Source organism: Oryzias latipes, chromosome 2 (genome assembly GCF_053564925.1).
Source record: "Oryzias latipes strain Hd-rR chromosome 2, Olatipes_Hd-rR_3.1".
NCBI lineage: Eukaryota > Metazoa > Chordata > Actinopteri > Beloniformes > Adrianichthyidae > Oryzias > Oryzias latipes.
In genome coordinates, this window is record NC_136238.1 from 13,911,064 (window position 1) to 13,927,912 (window position 16,849).

Consider the following 16,849-nt stretch of genomic DNA (forward strand, 5'->3'; position numbering starts at 1 on the left):
CATTTGTAAGCTAAATGTATCCTAATGATGCATATTTAATGCCTGTACGTATCCTAAATTCTATCAGATGTGTTTTTATTGTACGGATCTGTGTTTTATGTCTTTTAAATTCAGTGTCCGAATTTATGCAAGTTTTTCTGAAGAACCGTCTTGTTGCCATGTTTGGGGTGAACGAACGCTCATTGAAAACGTTTAAAGGAAACATTCTAAGATATGTACTCTGTCAGTATGCTTTTCTATAACAAGTAAAAAATGTCATCAATATAAGGAATAATTCTATAAGTATTTCATCGGTTTTTTTTCTCTGTCTCTTATTTATTTATTCATTTATTTTTTGCTTCCTAAAATAAAACAACTTAAGCTGTTTATTTGCAATTAAGATAGTTTTCAACACCTCAAAAAATCGAATAGCATATTATATATGTATTTTTAATTTTACACGATATACATTTGGATAAATTCCAGGTACTGGTTGAACTAAACGAATTATGTTTGAATTTGAGTTTTTTTCTTTCCAGAGCTGGCAACCCCACAGCTTCCTGTCTGTGCCGCGTGGGGTTTTCGGACGGCAGCGCGTGCTCAGTAAAAAACGTGTCCGCTCGTTGGGGCGAGCACGCCATAAGGAAAGAAACATAGTAAAGCTTCAAAATGTTAGTTTTATTTGAAACCGCCGCAGGATATGCTATTTTCAAGGTAATTCGCATCCCCTTTATTCCTTTTATTTAATATTAAAAACTCAAATGTTATTTGTTCTTGTTGGCTAACGAGTTAGCTTAGGTTAGCATAAAAAAATATGACCGTAGTCTGTTCCTGTTGTATTTTTTTCGAGCTGGAAACAAAAGTGCCGTACAGGTTAAGCTTATTCAATTGAAATCAAATGTGCTGAAGTGAGCTTTTGTTCAAGTTTGATTTTTAAGTTGGTTAGCATTCTGCAGGCCTGTAACCACGTGGGCACTCACCACAACTTGGTTGGTATCGATTGAAACTTGTTAAATTAATTTTATCCCTCCATATTTCTTTTATTTTTGTAGGTTCTCGATGAATCCAAGCTGCAGCAAGTCGACAGTCTTTATAAGGAGTTTGAAACTCCTGAGAAAGCTAATAAAGTGTAAGTGTATATACATTTGGGGTTATCACATTGTAAGTTTATTTTATATTACTGAAAGTATAAATTGAATTCTTTTTGTTTTTAGAGTCAAACTGAAGCATTTTGAGAAGTTCACTGACACAACTGAGGCTCTAGCAGGTACAGCTTTTGTCCAACTGTCCACCTTTACATACATAATTTTCTGTGTCTGATTCATCTACAACAAATTCGCAATTCACATAAAATTGAGCCCACAAATAGAACTTTACCTTTCTTCTACCGTGAAGCTGCAACCGCCCTGGTGGAGGGGAAAATCGGGAAGAGTTTGAAGAAAGTTTTAAAGAAAGTCGTTGCCAAGGAAGCCCACGAGGAGCTTGCTGTCAGCGATGCCAAACTTGGTGGAGTAATTAAAGTAAGCGATCAAATCTGTGTCAAACACTCTGCCTGCAGTGTGTCGTCTTTATTCTGATGATGTTTGGGTTTCAGGACAAGCTTGAGCTGAGCTGTGTCCACAGCTCCGCTGTGGCTGAACTGATGAGATGCATCAGGAGCCAGATGGAGAGCCTCATCTCTGGACTTCCTCCTAAAGAGATGAGTGCCATGTCCCTCGGTTTGGCTCACAGGTTAGTTGTGCAGAGCTGTGTTGCTGCTGCTGGTATTGCCTATGATTACACTCTGCTGTCTGAAACACGTCTGTGGATTTCCATCAGCATTCGTCACTACCACTGAGGCATCAGCTCTTTTTCAACGTTCTTCTTTGTTGTAGAACGTTCTTCATTATTAACTAACCAGGTTATGTTTTGTTGTTTTTCCTCTACCCCCAGTTTATCCCGTTACAAGCTCAAGTTCAGCCCCGACAAAGTGGATACCATGATTGTGCAGGCCATTTGTAAGTATTTATGGTGAACAGCTGGAAACGGGAAAAACAAGACACTAAAGACCCACTTCAGTTATATTTTGATCTATTTTCAAAGGGTTCCCAGCAGTCCCTCAATTATGATAAGGCATTTTTTAGCCAGAGGCAAAAAAAATAGTGTCTCGTTTTCTAGACATAGTTTCTGCAGAGCGGCAGGAGTTCATCAGAAATTCGCCTCGGACTTGTGGGCAACCCAACTGGTCCTCACATGTGTGAAACGTGTCTACTAAAGTATTTGACTTTATATTTAAACAATTAATTCTGAAGAAAAAGAGAAACTTTAAAGATCAGAAGTGCGCTATCGTAGAGACAACCACACGAGGACTTCAAAAGTGTCCTTCTGTTGTGTTTGACAGCCTTTTGCTCCCCATTGTACCAGGAGACAATGTCACTCACCATAACATAACATAGACCCGTCATTAATTGCTAAAGCGGCAGCAGTTGCCCCGGGGGCATCTCCCCAGAGTATAATGCCCTCAGTTCATATAAAAGAAATAATTGATCAGAGAATGGGTCCAAGCTGTCTGGTTTCCATGATGTCATGCACCATTTACATAACGTTTAGGCGGCGTTCTTTTATTTAATGGAGCTGTAATTTTAGTTTGGGGGGGGGGGGGGGGGGGGGTAAAGGAAGCATACATTCGTGTGATCGCAGAGTTATCTGCTGTTTAAAGGGCTTGGACCGTTGTAAATTAGGCAGAACTCCTACCTTTTTTTTCTAATTTAACAATGAATTCCAAGGTTTACGATCTCGAAACAACAAGCGTACAAGAAATAAACAAATTAAAGGAGAAAATCCAAATCAAATTGCATAGTTGTCACAATGTTGGTCACAAAGAGGATGTGACGTAAAATTTGCGGATGCAGGCACCAAGCTGGTAGCCGTTACAGATCCGGTAGTGACAACCGGATCATTGGCGGCGTGGAGATCCCCGCCCACTCTTCCCCTCCCTGTTGCTGAGGGAGCTTGTGGCCCGCCCGGCGTTTCTTTGCGTCACAAATGCATTTTTTTCGTCCGCTTCTGATTCACAATTTGAAAAAATAAATCCTCAGAAATGCAATTTTGGGCTCAATGTTCTTAGTATTTGTCCACCTCAGAAAAATGCACCAACTTCATGTTAAAGACGCCAATAACACTGTTTTCTTCAGAGTGGGTGTTTCGCAACCATGTTTGTTTTTGGTTTTTTAGTATGGAAAAGTTGACAAACGTTTCTTGTTAACCAACCAATTTTTTAAAAAGTATATTATAATCGGTTTGGATGTTTTCCTGCAGCTCTACTGGACGACCTGGACAAGGAGCTGAATAACTACATCATGCGCTGTAGGGAGTGGTACGGCTGGCACTTCCCCGAGCTCGGAAAGGTTGTCGTCGACAATTTAGCTTATTGCAAAACTGTCCTTAAAATTGGTAAGAATCCAACCGTTATCTTTTTACACTAGAGTGTGAATCTATGGGAATTTGTGCAGTTTTGTTTGTTTTTTGCAACTGTTGCAGATGTTTTCAGTGATTCTCTTTATCACAGAATCCAGTGTTGAGACAGACAATTTAAACGTTTCTCTTTTTAAAAACAAAAAGAAAAGAAAAAACAATCCCTTCATGGTTATTGAAAGCTGACGCTGGTCCCTCCTCTCTGCAGGCGACCGCACAAACGTGGCGACCACCGATCTATCGGAGATCCTTCCAGAAGAGGTGGAGGCAGAGGTCAAGCTGGCCGCTGAAATCTCCATGGGAACAGAAGTGTCGGAGCAGGACATCGCCAACATTCGACATCTCTGCGATCAGGTCTGTTCTCCTTGATGGAACGCATGCTGGTGTCTGTGCTGGGCGCTACGTTGCCGTATTTTTGTTGTAGTTTATTAATTTTGAAATGTTAACAAAATTGCAATCAGCTCTATGTTTTAAAACGTCGGCCAAGGATTTAAGGATAAAGGAAAGAAAAAATATTTGTAGATGGTGGTGCGTCCTCAGATCAAATTTGGTGTGGAAAAGAGCAAAAATATTAGCATTACATGGTAAATTCTAAATAATCAACTTCAACTGCAAATTGTTAAATGAAAATTAAAAACTGAGTCCAGATTGGAACTTATAGTCTCCTAAATTGTTAGGTCTAAATAATCGTTGTAGCTTAATGTTCTCTGCATTCATGTCTCAAAAAGCAAAGAAGTTTTTTTTTTTTTTGTGGAATTGAAGCTTTATTTTGATTAAGCATGACACAGATTATTATTTAAAAATTAACTTAACAAAAAAGCTGAAGTACAAAGTCGAGTCGAACATTTTCCAGTAGCCTGAAGGAGTTTATGCATTCAAGAAGATCTTCGCATGAAAGTTTCTCACAATTCACTAAAATGATTTTTCTGGATAAGCATTGAATGCATCCAAAACTAAACATTTTTGGGTTTTATTGGGCATGTTTTGTCTGCAAATAAATGGAACTACTCTATTGAAAATCTCAAGTAAATTGAATCGGAAACGATCTGTCTGATCCCAAAGAAGAGTCTTTTTGCTGATAGGTCTGACTTCAAAGGTTTGTGGAGTAGCAGTGGCAGTGCTGATGATGTCGACAGTTGTCTTCATCCTGAATATCCCCGTGTGGGTTTTCAGTCACTACCTCATCTGAACTGTCACGTGATGCTCGCCGCGGCGCCAAAGCGTTTGTCTCCTGCGCGACCTTCAAACGGATCTGCTTCCTCCCCAGGTGATCGAGATCTCGGATTACCGCGCACAGCTCTACGATTACCTGAAGAACCGGATGACGGCCATCGCTCCCAACTTGACGGTGATGGTGGGCGAGCTGGTTGGCGCCCGGCTCATCTCGCATGCCGGTAGGTTTTGTGCAGCAGAGAGGGAACAAGGCGGGCAATGATGATGCGGACAAAACGTCGTTTTCCTGAATCTGATGACGGTTTTAAGTCACTACCTCTTCTGAGCTCATATTCTTTAGGCTATTTTCTCCTCAACACCAAGTTCAGATCATATTTGCCACTCTTAATATTTTATTTTTTAACTCTTTCGTGTTCAGGTTCACTTCTGAATCTGGCCAAGCATCCGGCCTCCACGGTGCAGATCCTGGGCGCAGAGAAAGCTCTTTTCAGAGCTCTGAAGACCCGCAAAGATACGCCCAAATATGGTCTCATTTACCACGCCTCCCTAGTGGGACAGACCACTGCCAAGAACAAGGGCAAAGTATGTTCCGGAGAACCGAGGGAGGGATAAATGATGACTGATCACCATCAAGAATAAAAAAAAATTGAACAATCCTTTCACCTCCTCTGCAGATCTCCAGAATGCTCGCTGCAAAAGCGTCGCTGGCTATTCGCTACGACGCTCTGGGAGAAGACACGAACGCCGAAATGGGAATCGAGAACCGAGCCAAGCTGGAGGCCAGACTCCGGCAGCTGGAGGACAGGGGGGTACGTAAAAGATTTCAGGATTTCCTGCCATTTCATTTCTATATTTTAAAAGTTCGAATTTTTTATTATTATTTTATTTTAAGTGGCTGTCCCTTTTTTTTTTTTTTCAAAATGGACGCTTTTCTGCCGGTTTGTCGCCATAGCAATCATTTAATGTTTCGGTCCCCTGGGGCCGCCGAACAGATTGGTGTAATTTTCATCAGAGTCGGCTTAAGTCAATGTTTGGATATTCTTGGAAGCAGATGTTTTTTGTTAGCCACGCCCACATTCCTAATATGTTCATATTGCATGACCTATCGTTTTGCTCACCTTGATCCAGGATTGATCCGTGTATTACATTTTTACAATGTGCCAGTAAAAATTTAAATTAAATGAGCTGCTTTTGCTCGCTCGTCGTGCCAACGCCATTCAAACTCTACAAACTTTATTTATAACTTTATATGCCGTAGAAGGTACCAAAGATGATTAGAATCTAAATTGTGAATTATTGGAATCATGACTTGAATATATATATTTTTTTAAAACGTCTTCTATTTTAACACCATTTTGATGCCATAATCTCAGTTACTTATAACCAAATCTTCCATTTCAGATCCGTAAAATCAGCGGTTCTGGCAAAGCCATGGCGAGGGCTGACAAATACCAACACAAGAGGTTAGGAGCAGAGCACTCCTCTCTGCAGGGATCCTTTACTTCTGCACGTTTGTGCGACATGTGTTGATTTGTTTTCAGCGAGGTGAAAATTTACGATCCATCTGGAGACTCCACCATCCCCTCCACCTCAAAGAAGAGGAAATTCGAGGAGGTGGAGCAGCAGGAGGCTGCAGAGGAGCCCACCACATCGGGGATGAAGTCCAAGAAGCCAAAGAAAGAGCCCCAAGTTCAAGGTGAGCAAGTGATGAAGGGACGCCGCGGGGGGGTTGAGATGTTCACGACGCTCAAGTTTGACCATGTGTGTTCCAGAAGAAACGCCTGAAACTTCAGCCGAACCGGAGACGCCCAAGAAAAAGAAGAAGAAAAAGGACAAGAAAGCAGTGGAGGAACCAGCTGAAGAGCTAAAGGAGGAGGAAGAGGAGGTGGCAGTAATGGAGGTGAGCCTTAGGCCAAACGTTTGTGGGGGCAAAATCTGGAATCCTGTTCTAACTGCTCACATTTACTCTTCAGTCAACAGAGAAAAAGAAGAAGAAGAAGAAAAAGAAGGAGGAAGATGACGAATAAGGAGATGGAGCCAGTGTATATATTTATTTTAGATATGTCTCTAATTTTGTTTTGTTTTTTACCCATAGAAGGTATCATCTGCATTGTTCCATTATACTACAGAATGTTTAATTTTAGACACAACAAAAAGAAAGTTCCTGTTTGTCCGTTCTTTCTTTGACACCATTTTATATTTTTGTCTCTTTGAAAAGGGATTTTAAATCTGTGTCTTAGAGGAAACATTTCCAATGTTGAAAAAAAAAAGGATGGACGAACAAACGTCTTGCTGTAAAGTTAACCTTTCTTTCCAATTATTGATTGAAGTTTATTTTTGGAGCCAGACGAAGCTAAATCTGGACTCAAGATGGACGATTGAATAAAAATTATTACAAACTTGTAGATGTTGTGATTTGCATTCAGTTACAGAAGTCACGTTTAATGCCCACATTCTGTGCTATAGAGCCAATACCATACAATTCTTAAGCCTTTTAGAGTAAAATAAAAAAAAAATCTGTATATGATATTACTTCCCACACAAAAGAACACTTTTTTTTTATAAATATTAGTTATATTCCTGAGCTTGTTTCCAATCAAGAAATTAGAGACAACTTGATCTCTGAAGCCCCGCCTCTCACTCAATGTGGTGACGTCATCCGAGAGTCGAGCTCAGCAACCTGTGTTTCGCCCACAACCAAACTTTTGCAAAGCTTTTTGGCCAAACCCTGCTAGCTCTGTGGAGAAAGTGGACGGCAGAGCCACAGTGCATGCGGGTAATCATCCAGGGTGTTATTACAAAACCCACAAGTGTCTGATTCTCTTTGGCCCATCATGAACATCCTTGGTCTTGTGTAAGTGAGTCCTATGAAGAGTTTTAAACAGATTAAGCTGCAGGTTAGGACTTTTGGTCAGTCTAAAGGTGTTTGAGCAGATCTGTGACCAAAAAGGTTCGCCTGAATTAAATACCCAAGCCAAGTCTGTACACTTCTTTGTTGGCAACATAACTTGGTTTCCAATGTGACTCATAAATATATATATTTTTGACAAAATTTTGTAGAATTAGGTTCAGAAATGTATTTACTGAATCAAGTATTGTCAGATTTTTATGACTCGGATTAAACCTCGCACTAACTACTGATTTCCGCTAATATTCCACTGATATTCTAAAAAAATGTTATTACTTAATCCATAACCACCTTTCAAAAGATATTAAGGTTTTATCTTGAATTGTATGTTCTAGATGTGTAAATCCTTTAGGCTTCCAGGTTGGAAAGTTGAGCATTTTCTTGCTTATCGGGACATTAGGTTCGTTCCAAAATGGTTGTGAGAGAGGAGTTATTCTTTTTAAAGAAATTCCACCAGGCTGTTAACGTGGTTTAGATATTAATGCTTTCAAAGTAAATGGAGCTGTAATTAAAAGGAAAATCTGATAGATCAGTCTCTTCATTCAGTGACTGTTCTTCATCTATCCATGATTGACCATCTGGATTATTATTAGGCCATCTAGGGAAATTCTAACCCACCAAGGGATTTAATATTTTTAAATCGTGTTAAAGAACGTCATTGAAATGAATAAAATTCCACATTCAATTATAAAAAATTCTAAAAAAAAGTTTTATTTTGAAAGAACTTTAATCACACTAATTAATATCAAAGATCATCAGTGGAAAGAAAAGCATGTATTTAAAAGAAATTCCACATTTAATTGGACTTTTTTTAAATCAGTAAAAAAATGAGCATGCAGAGCAGCAGGTGAACGCCGTGCAGCCGCAGAGAAGACCGAGTAAACTTTGTTGAACAGGTGAGCTGAATGTTTATTGATAACGTTCCAAATGTCTGGAAGGTCATTTGTTTGATTTACGATTCATTAAAGTTTTATTTATTGATGGTTGGTTTGCAGGATCTCTGCAGCCTGATGAAGCCGTCGTCGGTGTCCCTGCAGCTGTTCGCTTGAATCCTTTCTTCCTCCACCAAAGACAAGACTCTACGTCTGTGTGACGCTTCCGTAACACAAAAGGAGGAGCACTTTTTTTTGGCATTTTCAACGTTCCAAAGCTAATATAAAACACTATTTTCATTCCTCTTTATTGTTTTATGCTGAAACGGGACATTTCATCTGCAGGAGGGGGCGTTTGTAAGACTGTTTACTTCCGCATTGGTGTTGGGATGACAGGTTCATGACGTAATGAGACAAATGAACTTCAGGATATGTGAATGAAAAGGAGAATAAAGGCTGCAGCGATTGTCTACATCCAAACGTGTCTCTGAGCTCCTTATTTTATATATTAAACTCCGCTTTACTGACACTGAACCCCGGAAAGACTGCTACACGGAAAATAATCTGATTTTGAGTCGCCAAAAGGTTCAGAATCTCTTTGTTTTACACCTATAGTAATCCGGAAATGAAGCTTCACAAAAGGCTCCACATACTTCATCTTCAAGCTAGGCTCCAATAAACGGACAACTTCGGTGTTTTTCCTTAATCTACGACTTTTTTCTCGTAAATTTATGAGATTTTAAGTCGTAAATTCATGAGATAAAAAGTCGTAAATTTACGAGTTTTTATCTCCTAAATTTACGAGATAAAATCTCGTAATTTTACTTCTTTTTTTTTTGGTGGCTCTAATTATTTTTTTTGGTGGCCCTAATACTCCGTCGTAGACTTGCATGTGGTGCAATCAGGCATTAATAATCGAGGATGGAGTAACTTGAACTCTGTTTTCGATTAAGTAGCCTTGCTCCCCAGTACGCATGCGTAGTGACAGACGGCAACACATGGCTGCGGTGTGTTTTGAATGAATCTTGGCAATTTTGTGCTTCTGTCTGCACTTTTGTGTAACTCTAAAACGGACATAAAGTGAGGAAAATGTCGCAAATACAGGCACGGTTCTTCACAGAGAACAAAAGGTGAGACTTGACTTCTTACAAGTTAGAAGCGGAGCTAAGTTAGCTTCTGCTAGCCTCCTAGCTAGGTGCATTAAATTAAACCATGCAGACAACTTATAATTTAAGTAGTTTCTGTGCATTAAACGTCACTTTATTAGGTTTTTTTTTAACGGGACTTGTTTATCTTTAGTTATAAAACATTTGAAATTAAACCACTTTAAAATAATTGATAAAATTCTCACAGAAATCGACATTTAGATCATGCTATGCCTAAGAGTTAGAGGAGTTATGGGACATTATACAAAACGTTACAATTCCTAAAAAAATTCTGAAATTATATCTTATAATATAAGAAGGAAAACTTTAAACTCCGTTAAAAAAGAGTTTTAAATTTCTGTCATATTTTATATTTGACATTTTCCTTCATTTTTGAATATTATGTTTTTTTATAACTATGGAATTTTAATAAATATGTATGTATGTATGTATGTATGTATGTATGTATGTATGTATGTATGTATGTATGTATGTATGTATGTATGTATGTATGTATGTAATGACTTAATCCAATGGAGTCACTTTTTACTTTCATTAGGGTTGAGAAATATATCAAGTTATAATTAGTTTTTACCAACATTTTTGTAGTAGATTTTTGCCCAGAGACACACTTCTTAAAAAGTTATACTCAGACAAAAATCAACATCTATAGATCACTCTAATTAAATGACGAATATAACATTATTATTCTAGAAATGTTTATTATTGTGATGCATATGTTACTAAACTCTCTTGTTTTGGATGCATAATCGTGTTTCTGCAGGTATGCAGTTGATGACGTGCCGTTCTCCATCCCAGCTGCTTCGGAAGTGGGGGACCTCAGCAATATTATCAACAAGCTGCTGGAGGCCAAACATGGTAAATTTGAATTTAACAGACACTTTTATGCTAAACTTTTGCATTTAAAGTTTTAGAAAGAAAGTCCGAAATAACTAAACATGGCTGCATAGTGACGTTTAAAATATGCAAACGCTCATAGTATCTTAAAACTGCATTTCTAAATATTTTTTATTCAAATCGTCGTGAATCAGGACCTGACGGAAAAAATGTTGTTTTGAAAAAGAGCATATTTGTGACATAGAAAATAAACTGGTTGGGCCACTGGCTCCCTTCTCTTCTCCATTCTGATGCATGATCCATGTAGGCCTTCGTTTTCCCCATCAAAGCCGTTTTCCATTCTCCAGATGCGCATTTACAGTTTAAAGGGCTGTGAGTCTTCAGTCTTTTCAAGAAAGGTGCATGTACTTGAAATGTGTCGATGCCCCTAGGCAGTGGAGGTGTGGAAACCAGATTACCGGTATACCGACATAACCCATCCATTCACCCATCTTCATAACTTACTGTATCCCTTTATATCAAATCAAACTTTATTTATACAGCACTATTCCTACGAAAGCGTAACACAAAGTTCTTTACATGAAAAGAAAACAAAGTAAATAATAAAAACAACCACAAAAATTAAAAGAGCCCCCTCCCCATACCTACACACAAGCCCCCCACCCCTTTCACACCCCCCACCCCCTAACTGATGGGGAAAGACGATGAGAAATAAGGAAATGGGCTGAGCACGAAAACAGAATGGGTCACAGGGTTGCTGCAAAGGCGGTGTACACCCTGAATTACAGTCTGTGTCAAGGCCACACAATCACATGCACACCTAGGGGCAATTTAGAGACTCTTAATGAACCTATAAATGATGTTATTGGACTGTGGGAGAAAAAACCCCACACATGCATGAGGAGAACATGCATTTAAATGTCTGAAGATGCACAAAGTTATAAAATGTAGTCTGTTCAGGGTTACTTCATTTTTTTTTGGGTGACAGAAATAGCACCACATCATAATACCACCACTCCTGTCTGAAGCATTATTGATAAACCTGAAAGGCAACTTTTCTGAACATAACACCTCATATTTATGAAAGGGGATTATCTGCACTTGTCACACTTTCTCATCACAACAAAATTTGAATTATCTTTGACAGCATCTCACAGCAAGGTGGAGTTTGACTTCCTGGTCAGGGGTCAGTTCCTGCGAATGCCACTGTCCGCTCACATGGACACAGAGGGAATATCTACAGTAAGGCAGCTCAAATTCCATGGACTTTTTTTTCTTTTAACCACTTTTAATGCGTCTGTGCTTATTCTCGATTTCAGTCAATGAGGTATTTATCGAGTTTTTCTCCATGTTTTAGGAAGACGTGGTGGAGATCGAGTATGTGGAGAAAATAACGGCCCCAGAACCCGAGGAGTGCATGATGCACGATGACTGGATTAGTTCTATAGATGCCGACAGTGAATGGTGAGATAAATCCAAACCAGATCAGTTTTTATGAACTTAATAGTGTTTTCTGAGTGTAACCCACAATTTAAATGAGAGTTGTGCTTATATCTGCCCAGATATAAGCTCAAAACAGTCTGAAAATATTCATTTGTGGGGTTTTTTTTTTTAATGTTTTTGCACTGCAGGATTCTAACTGGATCTTATGATAAGACGGCCCGGATTTGGTCTGTGGACGGTAAGGCAGTGATGACAGTGGCGGGACATCTAGATGTGGTCAAAGACGCAACCTGGGTCAAAAGAGGTAAAACGCCCCAGAAACGGTCGGGTCGTCTCCGTGGTTTGGAGAATGGCGCAGATACTGAAACCTCTTGGGGTTTCTCTGCAGACGGGCTGACGTCCCTGCTCCTGACGGCGTCTCTGGACCAAACGGTGCTGCTGTGGGAGTGGAACTCTGAGAGGAACAAAGTGAAAGCCAGGCACTGTTGTAGAGGACACACGGGCAGCGTGGACACCGTTTCCACAGACCCCACTGGCTCAAAGGTAAAACCCATTAAAGCCAGAAAATAAAGAAATAACAAGTCCCTGATTTTTGGTTGTCTCCTTTAGTTCTGCAGTGGCTCCTGGGATAAAATGCTAAAAATCTGGTCTGCAGGTAAGAAAAGAATCAAAAAATCAAGAATGTTGACACCAAAAAGCCTTAAGTCATCTGTAAGTTTTCCTCCCTGTTGCCAGTGCCCACAGATGAGGCAGATGAGGTAGAGGAGGCCGCAGACAGACCAAGGAAGAAACAGAAGACCCAGCAGCTCGGTCTGACCAGGGTGAGCTCCCAGCTGGAAGAGGAGAGGGAAAACGAATTAGATTTGTTACGTCCACTGGAGCGTCATTTTGATACTATCTTGACAGACGCCCCTCATGACGTTATCCGGACACAACGAAGCGGTGTCCTCCGTCTTGTGGAGTGATGCGGAGGAGGTCTGCAGTGCATCGTGGGATCACACCATACGAGTGTGGGACGTGGAGGCTGGAGCGATGAAGACCACGCTGGTGAGACAAATTCTTTTCCTGTTTTTTTTTTTAACTTTTCCTTAATTTAGCTTGACTTAAAAAAAAGTAACTGGTCATTTTTTTAAAATCTTTATTTTTTTATTGTAAACGATAAATGTTTGAAGATGCATCTTAATAATTGAAGGAAAAATCTGCTTTTCTCTACATCAAGCAAACAAAAGTTTCAATAAGAAGAACAAATACTCTCAAAACTTGCAAAATAATTTCATCCCACTCTAATCAGCTTTTGATTCTATTTTCAAAAGTGGGCTTTTAATTATGATTATGTTTAACGACATCGTTTCTGCAGGGCGGCAGCAGTTCGTGTAAAAAAAAAAATACATCTGAGTTGTGTGCAGGTGGTAAACAAAGACGTACAGAAATGTAATTTTAAGCTTAATTTTCTGTAAATATGTCCTCCATGGTGAGAAAAAGGCCACAGGAATGAGTGATAAAAACCAGTTTTCATCAGTGTGTGTGTCTGTAAAGAGGAACATTTTAAAAAATCCATATTTAAAGGGAAAATATTTACAGCACTAATACTAATCCGTAACCAAACACTTACACAGACAAGACAGAAAAATCTCCTTTTTAGCCACATTTGCACTGCTGCAGTCAAACCTTCTCTTCATAAATGTCAAAGTTTCTTATGGTCAAATAGATTTGCTGTATTTTATAGTTTCGAATTTGGCTTTTCAAAATAAAAGTATTAATAAGGACTGACTCTAGATGGCATCTCTTATTTATTCTTAAGTCTAAAGGGATTTCTTTTGTCAGCCTAGCATCAGGATTTAAAAACTAATCTGTGATCTCATTTTAAGGTATGCTGGTCGTATAGTATATAGCTTTAGTCAGTATTTGATCATCCGAACACTGTGGTTGCTGAAAAGCAGCATTCTAGCTGTAGATTTGGTGCGATGGACCGGTTTTAGAGAATAATCTGTCCTCCTGATCTTCAGAGGAACAAAACAAGCACCTCCCAGCTGGTATTTCTTCAGGATCTGCCATGTTTTGTCTCCTCAGACGGGCAGTAAAGTGTTCAACTGCATCTCCTACTCTCCTCTGTGTCGACGGCTCGCCTCTGGGAGCACAGACAGACACATCCGCCTCTGGGATCCACGGACCAAAGGTGCCGCTGTGCTGACATCAAAAATACACCCCAAAAATGATGTATTAACCTATTTCTGTTGTCACTTTTGTTTGTCAGATGGAGCTTTGGTGTTGCTGTCTCTAACGTCCCACACCGGCTGGGTCACTGCTGTCAAATGGGCTCCGACACACGAGCACCAGCTTGTCTCCGGTTCCCTTGACAACCTGGTCAAACTTTGGGACATCAGAAGGTCTGTGAAAATTGCTTTTCGCATATTTTGGCACTAGTTAAGGCATATTTTATTTATTTATTTTACAGATGCAAAATTACCCTCATTTGGTGCGTTTAGTGAAAATTTGTGCAGAAGCTCATTGAATTGACTGTGAATCATGTGAAGAAAGAACATGTCACCTACTGCCTGTTTGACCAAGCTTGTTACCATAGTTACGTGAATGCTTCGGATGGAAAAAAGAAAAAAAAATGTGCTTGTGTTTGTCAAAAATTCAGAGTCCAGAGGATTTATTGATGACTGTGATACAGATATTCTGTAATGGACAACAAAGGTTAAATAATTATCATCGTTCCATCTGTTTTCATGTTTTTCAGGATTTACTATCATAAAACTGGCTTATATATATTTTTGTTGGATCCAGAATTTCACTTCACCTCATATTAAAGTTCTTTGTAGCAATTTTTATACCAGATGAGGGACAAATAAAGTGTAATGCTAAAGTGCGAGCTCCACCTAATGGCCAAACGGAAACGCCCTGCAGGAAAGGCAGCACATTTATCTTTGTAATATGAGCCGGTTTAGAGCCTTTACAGTGTTAGTGATCTCCACATTTTTGTTGGAGCTTCTCTGTTTGAGAAACTATGAAACACTGCATGGTGTTAACAAGCTCATTGGTTTATTATCTCATTAAAACATTTTACATAATGTTAGCTTTATTAGATTAATATGACTATCTTCAAAACCAATAGAATACTTGTGTTTTTTATAAAAATGTCTCCAAATGTGTAAACCGTGTAAATTCCAAATTGATCCAATCAAGTGGACAATACAGAAACTTGATCCAGGCTCTGTTGAATTGAATCTATGCTGGAAACTATTGGTGATACCCAGCCCTATCACTCACGTTGTCTCTCTTTAGCTGTAAGGCTCCCTTGTATGACCTGGCGGCCCATGAGGACAAAGTGTTCTGTGTGGATTGGACGGAAAGTGGGGTGAGACAAATTCTTATGTACTCCAGACTCCCATGACAAGACTTCAGAGTTGACTTATCTTGACTCTGCTTTTTGTTTTTTAGCTAATGTTAAGCGGCGGGGCGGACAACAAGCTTTACAGTTACAAATACTCTCCGTGTCGAACAGACGCCGGAGCGTAGAAACCTCCCATCCCAACAGTGCCAACATGGAAGTACTGCAAAAAAATTATAGTTTACCTAATTTTTTTTCTCTCTCTGCCATTGTTATTTTTTTAGTCTTATCAGTTCTCTGACATATTTTTGTTTGTTTTTCTCCTGTATACAATAGAGTATAAATTAATTTTTGCTCAAGTGTTGTCTCTGGTGTGTCATTCAGGCAAACTTGTTCTTATGGATTTAAAAAATATATAAATATATATTTATACCATGGTCCGGGTGAATACTCGATTCGGATTGGCTGCTGGGTGTGGATTAAAAAGTGATAATTCACAGTGATGATGCACACCTAAAAATTTCCGGTCAAATAGCTTGTGGTGAAACCCAGCGTTGATCGATTGACCAAGACACACGTGTGCTCAGTTGGATTCAGGTCTGGGGTCCATTTCATCAATACTTTTGTCTAGCAGAAACTGCTGACACACTCCAGGCACATGAGGTCTAGCATTGAAAAGCCACCCCAAACCGTTACCGACCCACTGCCAAACTGGTCATGTTGGTTGATGCTGCTGGCAGCGGAACGTTCTCCACGGCGACTCCAGACTCTGTCACGTCTGTCACATGTGTTGAGTGTGAACCTGCTTATATCTGTGAAGAGCACAGGGCGCCAGTGGCTAATTTCCCAACCTTGATGTTCTCTACCAAATACTAAATGTTTTGCATGGTGTTGGGCTGGAAGCACAACTCCTAGCTGTGGACGACGGGCTCTCAAACCACCCTCATGGAGTCTGTTTCTAATAGTTAGAGCAGACACAAGCACATTTGTGGCCTGCTGGAGGACATTTGGCAGTGCTCCTCCTGTTTCTCCTTGCACAAAGGAGGAAGCAGAGGTCCTGATGCAGGGTTGTTGCCCTCCTACGGCCTCCTCCACATCCCCTGATGTACCGGCCTGCCTCCTGGTAGAGCCTCCATGTTCTGGACACTATGCTGACAGACATAGCAAACCTTCTTGCCACAGCTCGCATTGATGTGCCTTCCTGGATGAGCTGCACTAACTAACACTTGTGTGGGTTGTGGACACCAAGTGATGGAGAAACCTTAGCTATCTGAACCACAATGAGTCACATTGTATTGAAAGGGTTCAGGGTTGTGAAGCATTTGACACAGAAACCAGTGACATCTATTGGTCAAACTATAAAGTTGCATCAGAATGGAACAAAAAAGACCAGCATGTTAAGTCATGTGCAGTTAGAAAACTTTTATGATTTCCAAAATCTGTTTCTTTTATAAATAATTATAAGGTAGTTGTTACATTGTGACTTTTCATGTATAAAATATTGTAAAGCAAATAGTGTTTGATTGCAAAATTAAAGATGTAATTTTTTTAACTAAAATACAAAGTTTCATAAAAGAGAACAGTGAAACCCTTGTGTTACTGCTAAATTAATGTGTGCCTATCTGTGCTGAATGTGTGGATAAATGTCCATCCATCTTCCTCCGCTTATCCGGGACCGGGTCCT

General features: G+C 39.7%; 2 protein-coding genes and 2 non-coding genes across 4 annotated transcripts; all 4 read left to right on the forward strand.

The window, feature by feature from the left end:
• The first annotated feature begins 2 nt into the window (after positions 1–2).
• On the forward strand, positions 3–7,010 carry nop58 (NOP58 ribonucleoprotein homolog (yeast)). Its single transcript, XM_023965201.2, has 16 exons — positions 3–44; positions 519–693; positions 1,032–1,108; positions 1,194–1,246; positions 1,375–1,499; positions 1,574–1,710; positions 1,912–1,976; positions 3,277–3,411; positions 3,641–3,786; positions 4,700–4,826; positions 5,024–5,187; positions 5,280–5,414; positions 6,007–6,068; positions 6,147–6,301; positions 6,378–6,505; positions 6,579–7,010. Exons 2-16 carry the CDS (start codon positions 649–651, stop codon positions 6,630–6,632), a joined length of 1,608 nt encoding a protein of 535 aa, XP_023820969.1. The 5' UTR covers positions 3–44; positions 519–648; the 3' UTR covers positions 6,633–7,010.
• On the forward strand, positions 4,545–4,628 carry LOC111946593 (small nucleolar RNA SNORD11B). Its single transcript, XR_002872326.1, has one exon. It is a non-coding gene; the product is annotated as a small nucleolar RNA SNORD11B (small nucleolar RNA).
• Positions 4,856–4,937, forward strand: LOC111946594 (small nucleolar RNA SNORD11B). The gene has a single exon (XR_002872327.1). It is a non-coding gene; the product is annotated as a small nucleolar RNA SNORD11B (small nucleolar RNA).
• A 2,328-nt stretch (positions 7,011–9,338) lies between the features above and the next one.
• On the forward strand, positions 9,339–15,524 carry wdr12 (WD repeat domain 12). The gene is made up of 13 exons (XM_004066542.5): positions 9,339–9,515; positions 10,315–10,409; positions 11,536–11,630; positions 11,746–11,852; positions 12,020–12,135; positions 12,220–12,374; positions 12,441–12,486; positions 12,567–12,652; positions 12,738–12,878; positions 13,902–14,007; positions 14,086–14,218; positions 15,120–15,192; positions 15,276–15,524. Exons 1-13 carry the CDS (start codon positions 9,475–9,477, stop codon positions 15,351–15,353), a joined length of 1,272 nt encoding a protein of 423 aa, XP_004066590.1. The 5' UTR covers positions 9,339–9,474; the 3' UTR covers positions 15,354–15,524.
• The last annotated feature ends 1,325 nt before the right edge of the window (positions 15,525–16,849 follow it).